We start from the raw sequence: 9,272 nt of genomic DNA, 5'->3' as shown, positions 1-9,272 counted from the left end.
TTATCTCTCTCCTCTTCTCATCCTATCACTTTCTTCAACAATATCATTTCTTTATTCTTCCATAATTTTAAGTATTTCAATATTTAAATTTAAATTTTTGTTTTTCTTATTTCATTTTTTTCTCTCTCCTTTCATTAAGTCCTATCCATTCCCTCTCTGAGATTAGGATTTGGTAAAATTTACTCTTTCCTTTTACCTCACCATATTCCTCTAATCCTATTTTTTCTCACAATTCTCCCTAAACTTATTCAGGTCTGGCCATCTGAATCCTTCTTTGATGTCCTAAGCCCATTAATCCATTGTTGTTTGATGATGAATAGATTGTATCTGTTGAACTAGATTGTATCTACAGCCATTTTAATGTGTTAACTACAGGACTCTAGTTGATGCTTGCCTTAAAATAGTGTCCTAGCAGAAAATTGGTGTTACTTTCTTACCAAATGGACAGAACAAGACGGAGAAAGACAACAAAAATGGCAAGTCCGGGTATCTCAACTCCCATTCATGATAATGAGGTGACAGAACCTTTAATGAAAAATCCAGAAGAGAGTTCCCAAAAAGCTCTACAAATACTACCGGTAAACATGGTGAATGAAAGGTATGAAAATGTGTGGAGGATTCAGTGTGACCATTATAGGAAGCAAGGTGAGGGCAACCAAAGATTAATATGGGAACTTTACGAGCATGATAAAGTTAACTAAAAATTAATACAGAAATCTCATGAGCATAAGGAAGCTAATCAAAGATTACTACAGGAATTGGATGACAGGCTGAGAACAACCAAAGAGAAAGACAGGAATTGCCTGAGCAGGCTGAGAACAGTCAAAGAAAAATACACGAATTGTATGAGCATGAGGAAGCTAATCAAAGAGTAAGACAGGAATTGTGTGAGCAAGATGAGAATAGACAAAGATTAATAGAGGTGTACATGGAATCCATAAACAGACAGCTGAAGGAATCCAGACAGACCACAAAGGGAATGCTAAATGGAGCCCGACAGAAGGAATGGGAGTCCAAGGAAACCATAACCAATCAACTAAGTGATTTGAGAATAAACACTGAACACCAAATGGAGCCCGAGAGAAGGAATGGGAGTCCAAGGAAACCATAAGCAATCAACTAAGTGATTTGAGAATAAACACTGAACACTAAATTAAGGAAATAAAGAAGTTCATACAATATATAAAACAAAGCTCCCACAAGGAATTTGAAGCCATCAAAGCCAAACAATTAGAAGGAAAGAAAATAAAAAACAAAGTAGAAAATCTTGACAGTAGGTTAGACCATGCAGAAATTAGAATCTCAGAGATTGGAGACAGTCAAGATATTATAGAAAGAGAGCATACAATTATCCAAGACAAATTCAAGAAATGTGATAGATTGATTCAATATTTGTAGACACCATTAGAAGTCTTAATCTGAGAATAATAGATGTAGAGGACCAACTAGAGACAGAAGTTAAAGATCTAGGAAATTTATTTAACAGGATCCCATCAGGGAACTTCCCAAACATGCAAAAAGATAGGCCTGTTCAGATACAAGAAGCTTTTAGAACCCAAATACACCAGACCTGAACAGGACATCCCACCATCACATTATAATCTGCACAGGATCAATTCAGCTCAAGGAAAAGATTTTTAAAGTTTTCAAGGTGAAAAGATCAATCACATATAAAGGGAAAACAATTAGAATCACCTCACATTTCTCAGCAGAGACAATTAAAGCAAGAAGAAGCTAGAATGATGTATACCATACCCTAGAGACAAACAACTATCAGCCAAGAATACTGTACCCAGCTAAACACTCCTTCATAATGAAGGTCAAATGAAAACCTTCCATAGCAAAGAAAAACTCAAACAATAGCTCCCCACCAAACCCGCCCTACAAAAGATACTTAAAGATGTCCTACACATAGAAAACCAACAAGACCACAATAAAGGCCAAGAAACTGCACCCAAAATGAGAATCCAAGAACTATGTGAAGAACCAAGTTGTCACAGCACCTAAGAAGGTAGATAACATGGCAGAACTACCAAACAGCTCTCAGTCCTAAGTCTCAACATTAACGGACTTAACTCTTCAATTAAGCAGCATAGACTGCCTACTTGGATTAAAAAGCAAGATCCTTCTATATACTGCTTTCAGGTGTCACACTTTCCCAATTAAAACAAACATATTATGAAAGTGAAAGGCTGGAATAAAATCTACCAAGCAAAGGCCCCCATACACATGCGGGAGTTGCAATCCTAATATCACATAAAATTGACTTCAAATTAAAATTAATGAGAAGAGAACAAATAGATCACTACATACTAATTAAGGGATCTCTCCTTCAGAAGGATATAGCAATTCTAAATATCTATTCACCAAACAACAGAGCACCCTAATTTATCCAAGAAACACTACTTTCCCTCAAATCTCATATGGATCCAAAGGCATTAATTGTTGAGGTCTTAAACACACCACTATCCTCACTAGTTAGATCAACTCAGCAAATCTCAAAAGTGAATCCGCAAATCTAAACAGATGCATAGATCAACTAGATTTAACAGATTTTTACTGAATACTTCACCCTGCAGCATCAGATTATACATTCTTCTCAACAGCACACAGAAGATTTTCCAAAATACACCACATTTTAGGTCACAAAGCAAACTGGTCCAAATTCAGAAAGATTGAAGTTATGGCCTGCATGCTCTCAGACAAGGGAATAAAATTACAACTCAACACCAAAAGCCACCAAAGAAGGTCCTGTAACACATGGAGGCTGAACAACACACTGTTGAATCACCAGTGGATCATCGAAGAGATTAGAAAGGAAAGTCAAATATTCATGATATTCAACAAAAATGAACACACAAATTAACAGCTCCTCTGGGACACAGCAAAAGAAGTACCCATAGGCAAGTTTATAGCTCTGGTTTCCTACATCAACAAATTGGAGACATTTGAAACCAACAATTTAATGAGACATCTGAACTTCCTTGAGAAAGAGCAGCAAGATAAACCCCAATCCAGTAGACAGGAAGAAATAATTACAATTAAATCAAATTAAACTAATTAGATTCCAAGAAAAACATAGAAGGAATCAACAAAACAATGAGTTGGATCCTTGAACAAATAAAAAAAATTGACAGACCCTGAGAAATCTTATCAGAAAAAGAACACACCCAAATAAACAAACTCAGATATGAGGATGGAAGCTTCACCACAGAAACCACCAAGATTCAGAACATTATAAGGGAATATTTCTCAAAACCTTAAGATAATAATTTTGAAAATTGGAAGAAATGGACAATTTCCTAGCAAAACGCGATATGCCCAAAAAAAACCCAACATGAGATAAACCAACTAAGAAGACACAAATCAAGCCTTGAAATAGAGCAATAAGAGACCTCCCATCAAAGAAAAACCCAGGACTGGAAATTTTACAGCAGAATTATACAAGGCTTTCAAAGCAGAACTGACACCAATACTCCTTCAACTCTTCAATGAAATTGAAAGAGAAAGTTCACTATGGAACACATTCTATGAAGCCATCATAACCCTCATCTCAAAACCAGGCAAGTACTCATCATAAAAAGAGAATTTTAGAAGCGTTTTTTGAAGAACATCGATGCAAAACTTCTCCACAAAATCTTGGCCAAACGAAATTTTCTTAATAGAGACCCAAAAACACAACAAATCAAAGAGGGGTTGGACAAATGGGATTGCATGAAGTTGCAGAGCTTCTGCCTGGCAAACAACATAGCTATCAAGATCAATAGAAAGCCCTCGGATTGGGAGATCTTCCCTAGCCATACAATCGACAAGTGTCTTATATCTAAAATATACTTCGAACTCAAAAAATTAAATCCCCCAACAACAAATCCTCAAACAAACAACTATCCAATAAATAAGTGGGCTAAAGACTTAAAGAGAAACATCTCTGAAAAGGAAAGGATGGCCAATAGACACATGAAGAAATGCTAAACCTACCTAGCCATAAAAGAAATGCAAATCAAAACAAGATTAAGATACCACCTCACCCCACTGAGAATGGCAAAATCAAGAACTCTAATAACAACAGATGCTAGAGGGCATGTGGACAGAAAGGAACCTTACTGCATTGTTGGTGGAAGTGTAAAAATGTTCAACCACTTTGGAAAGTAGTATGGAGATTCCTCAAAAGACTCCACATAGAGCTCCCCTATGACCCAGCAATCCCACTTTTGGGCATTAACCCAAATGTTTACAAACAAGACTACAGTAAAGCTACTAGCATCACTATGTTTATTGCAGCATTATTTATCCAAATATTATCCAAATATTCATATGGAACAATGAAACACACCGAATAGCACAAACAATCCTGAACAGAAAGAACAGTGCTGGAGGAATATCAATACCAAATTTCAAACTCTACTACAAAGCCATAATATCAAAGCAGCTTGGTATTGGCACAAGAAATGACCTGAGGAACAATGGAATCGAATTGAGAACTCAGAAACAAACTCACAAACCTATAGCCACCTAAACGTCAATGAGGGAGCAAAAAAAATAGAATGGAAGAAAGACACCCTCTTAAGTAAGTGGTGCTGGCAAAATTGGTTAATCACCTACAGAAAACTATAGCCATGTTCTTATATATCACCCTGCATCAGAATCAACTCCAAATGGATCAAAGAACTCAAAGTCAAAGCAGACACCCTGAAGATAGCTCCAACCATATGCAATTAGTGATAGCTAGAGTAGATCTCAAATTCTCTGGTGGTAGATGACTTTCCCAGGTACTGAGGTGATTACAGAGCTCTGCCAGAGGCTGTTCTGGCTATGGAGTCATGTCACAAGTCTGATACTATCACCTCGGCCACACTAAGCTGTGGGAAAATATCACCATCTTGCTTCCCTGTCCTACCCATGAAAAGTGTGATGAAGAACTAGGATGAGTCACAGCTGCATAGAACATTTTGTCAGGGAAGCCACAATCTTTGCAACAGTGGCAAACACCTGTAATCCTACCTACTTAGAAGGCTGAGATCAGAGGATTACGGTTGAAAGCCAGCCCAGGCAGAAAAGTCTGTGAGACTTTTATCTCCACAAAAACATAAGAAAACTGGTGGTGGAACAGTGGCTCAAGTGTTAAAGAGCTAGCCTTCACCTGAAGGATTCAGGGTCAGATCCCAGGCCTAGAGTTCAAGCCCCATAACCAACAACAAAAAAGCCACAGGGCCATTTTAGTGAATAGTGCCATGCACTCAGGCTTAATATCCCATCCAGAAAGCCCAAACAGTCATGTGGATACACTGAGGCCTCACTCTAGCTTGTGCTGTTGTGGACCAATGCACACTGGATTCCTAGAGCAACCTAAGTTTCATCCTGATTCCATCTTGAGCACAGTCCTTCTAGGGCAATGGTCCCTGAGATGATTCACTGCCCAACAAGACTGGGACTGAGCCAGGTGTTAACAGAGTCACACAGCAATAGTGGTTTTACAAGGCTAAGCAGGAAGACAGGTGTCAGCCTACTCCACCCATGGTGGAGACTGATGCAAATAGCATTTGGTTCTGCCTCAGGGACCTTCCAACACCTCCTGAAAGATCCCAATGAAAGCTGGGGTGCCAGAACCAAACAGTGCCTCTAGTTTATTCTGGATTATTGGTCCAGCCATGACATGCCTGACACAGCGTTCTAAGAAAAACCCTGACACACTCTTATGCTCTCTTCACTAGGAGGTTGTATCTCATACCTGCTGTCATTCACAAGATTGGAGGAGGGAGGTTGTGGCACTGTCTTCCTTCTCTGTCCTAAACCAGTTCCAGAGGCACAATCTAAAGGTCTGGACACAAGAGTAGAGACTATAACCACTTCCCCAGCACTGGTCTCAGTATATGGGGATGGTGCTGAGATTTAATTTTAATTCTCTCCCTTCCTACAATGTTGGCGGGTTTCTGTCCATAATGAGCTACTAATGCTGTTGTATGGGAGGAACATGGAGATGGCTTCTTCCACTGCATCTCATACATCCTTTCCTGTTGTTTTGTTCTACTAGAGAATACTCTCCAATCCACACCACTTGACTCTCATATGTTCTTTGTTGGGTGGTGCAATCTTTATATTCTCTCTGTCAGCTGCCATCTTGCTCTGCTTCTGGGGAATCCTCTTGAATGATCACATTCTCTGAGTCAGCTTAGTGTGCCTCTACTACATGACATGAATTGTATTTCTTTGTTTTCTTTTATTGCCAGTTGTGGGGCCTGAACTCTGGGCCTGGGAGTTGTCCCTCAGCTCTTCAGCTCAAGGATAGCACTCTACCACTTGAGCCACAGCACCAATTCCGTCTTTTTCTGATTATGTGTGCTGAAGAATCGAACCCAGGACCTCATACAAGGCAAGCATTCTACCAGTGAGCCACCTTCCCAGCTCTTCTCTTTTTTCTTTATTTTGCTAAGAAGGGAAGATTTACTTCTTTGCAGAAGCATGCCTCATCGGCAAAAGTGTGGCAAGTGAGCACAGACACAAGGCAGCCTGCTTCCCTATTTACTCCTAACACAGCAGGCCCTGCATCCCTGCTGATATTGGTTGAACTCAGGTAGACAATCTGCTCTCAAACTGAATTGTATTTCTTGAGAGTTTCTTCATATGCAAATTTTATTCTTTCCTTGCTCCTCTCTTCTTCTCTCAACATCATAGAAACTCCTCCTGGTTCACCAATTTTATTCTGACAGAGACCTTGTGCAAGAACTCAGGAGATAATACCCTTCCCACATCATGGATTCAGTCTGTTTATAGCCTACTGATTAATCTGACTGAAGAGACTTGGGGCACTGTTCATACAATGCCACACTGCATTGGTTGCTGAGGCACATTTTTGATATGACCATGTCAGAAGAGAGTTACAACATCTATAATGCTGTGTATGCCATGGCCCACGCTCTCCACCAGATATTTCTTCATCCCATGGAAGAGCCACAAGTGGACAATGCACAACCAAGGGCATTTCTCTCTTCACATGTAATGACATTGCTTTTGGGTGATCTGCTCTGGGCATATAGACTTTCTATTGAAGGTTTCATAGCAGATAGTACTAAGTCATCTGGCTCCATTTTGGAAAATACAAGAGACACTGGGCCTATAGTGCTGACCATGAAATGACTGTAGAGCTATGAAGACAATCTCTTGAAGATCGCTGCATCCGTGACAAGGAAGTATCTGCACAAAGTATCTGCACAAAGATAGAAATGTCTGGAAGCCCAACAGATTATTCCATTTTCAATGACTCAAAGAAAAGAGTGCTCACTGTTATGTAGGTGCTTATGTAATGGCTGTTTTTGTTGGACAACTATGTATTCAACACAGGGCAGTTGATGAATATTACTACTACAAAGCTTCATGGAGAACCAGAACAGCCTAACTAAATAAAGTGAATGGGTTTTAGACTACCATGTCAAATGTCTACATCAAACTTTATGAAGTCTCTGATCACTTGCCCACTAGAGAAAAGGAAACTTCAAAACCAATAACTTTTTGCCCTGTATTAAGTATAAACTTACAATTTGGGCTAATAATTAATAGGTAGTTGCCCTTATACATTCATCATACTCCAATAGTAAAGGAAGTTAGTATTAAGTCATTTCAAAGCAAAGAGGCTAAGGTACGATTCTCAGCAAGATAAAATGACTGTTTACCTTGTCAAAGAGAACAATGTACCAGAATGATACTGATCTCATGTCTTTTGCCCATAAACAGTGAGCCCAATGCAAACACAGTTTGTGGTTAAACAGTCACAAGTTACATTAAAATTGCTCACACTTAGCTGAGTATGAGTGCCTTAGGCCTGTAAACTTAGCTCCTCAGAGAGCTGATAAGTGAGGATCATGGTTCCAAACCATCCTGGGAAGGAAAGTTCATGAGTCTTTTATCTCCAGTACCAACAAAAGTCAGAATGTATACATGGTTCAAGTGGCAGAGCACTCACTTTACACAAAAACAATGCTCAGAAACAACACCCAGACCCTGGCTTCAACTATCAGAACCAGCACCAAAAAAACAAAACTCATAAGAACATCAGCTCATTTTCATTTCTATAGGTGGCCAAGTTGGAAATTCACTGTGAAGTACAGAAAGATGAAGCATATGAAATAAAAAGAACAACACAGAAGAAAAAGATCATAGCTTGGCAAAAATAGGAAATTCTGAATAGTATCATTAATGCTGTTATTGTTTTGTCAGTCTCAGGACTTGAACTCTGGTCCTGGGTGCTGTCCCTGAGCTCTTCAGCTCAAGGAGAGTGCTCTACTACTTAAGCCATAGCACCAATTCTGGTTTTATAGTGATTATTTGGAGATGATAGTTTCAGAGACTTTCCTGCCTGGACTGGCACTGAATCACAATCCTCAGATCTCAGCCTGTGAGTAGCTAGGATTACAAGCAAAAGCCACGAGTATCCCACCATTGATGTTGTTTTGATAACTCAGGTCCAGGCCTTTAATACTGTTGCAATAGTTCCTTTTCAGTACTCAGAAAGAGTTTAGAATAATACATGTATTGTAGTTAGGGGAAGACTTCAACAGGAAACAGAGCCAGTACAGTGTAGGTAGAAAAAAAACATTGGTTATCCATTCTGGTAACCAAACACAACTAAGGACGTATAAAACTTGGTGAACTGTGAACACAAGTGTGAAATAATTTTTACTGGCTACCCAAAGCAATTATGTTTTTATGTATGATTAAGAGGTTATATTTCCAAGGCTTTTATTTTACATCATTACTTACTATGTAGAGCTGCATCTGCCGTTAGACACAACTACAGGGTAAAGAACCAAAGATCTTTTCAAGCTTGGAGCCCAAGGAAAGCTCAGCCTCAATCCTCAGGACTGACAAACCAGGAGCTTGCCATTGCCAGCCTCTGTGTCAGAAGATACAAGCTTGGAACCTATAGCTGTCCAGGAGACACTCAAGTAAAGGAGAGAAAGGATGGGCTCATCATTGCCTTCCATAGGACCTTGGTAAAATCAATGCCCAGAGCTCACAATTAGCCAATTTGTGCATCATATCGGACCAAATCTCTAAGGACACCCAAATAGAAGTGGAAGAAGAAGAGAAAAGAGAACAACAGAAACACTACATTTTTGAGGGGATCTCTTTAGCCATGCTGGCAAAAGATAGAGTGTCCTTTCTTCCACTGCTTTATATTCTACTTACATTTTTCAGATACAGTGGTGTTCAATCACCTCTTAAGTGGACTAAATTACACATCATAAATGTGTTACTGTTTTACAATGAAATATGAC

At 39.2% G+C, this 9,272-nt stretch overlaps 1 protein-coding gene across 1 annotated transcript in view; it reads left to right on the top strand.

Moving 5' to 3' along the window:
* Positions 1 to 584: 584 nt before the first annotated feature.
* Positions 585 to 9,272, top strand: part of LOC138813633 (vomeronasal type-2 receptor 116-like) — a 32,650-nt gene continuing 23,962 nt past the window's right edge. The window contains exon 1 of the mRNA XM_070002033.1: positions 585 to 645. Within this exon, the coding sequence (XP_069858134.1) occupies positions 585 to 645 (61 nt within the window). The remainder of the gene's footprint in view (positions 646 to 9,272) is intronic.

This window comes from Dipodomys merriami, unplaced genomic scaffold (genome assembly GCF_024711535.1).
Source record: "Dipodomys merriami isolate MVZ:Mamm:240054 unplaced genomic scaffold, mDipMer1.0.p SCAF_6, whole genome shotgun sequence".
Classification (NCBI taxonomy): domain Eukaryota; kingdom Metazoa; phylum Chordata; class Mammalia; order Rodentia; family Heteromyidae; genus Dipodomys; species Dipodomys merriami.
The sequence above is the reverse complement of the archived record's forward strand: the minus strand, read 5'-3'. Positions and strand labels throughout refer to the sequence as shown.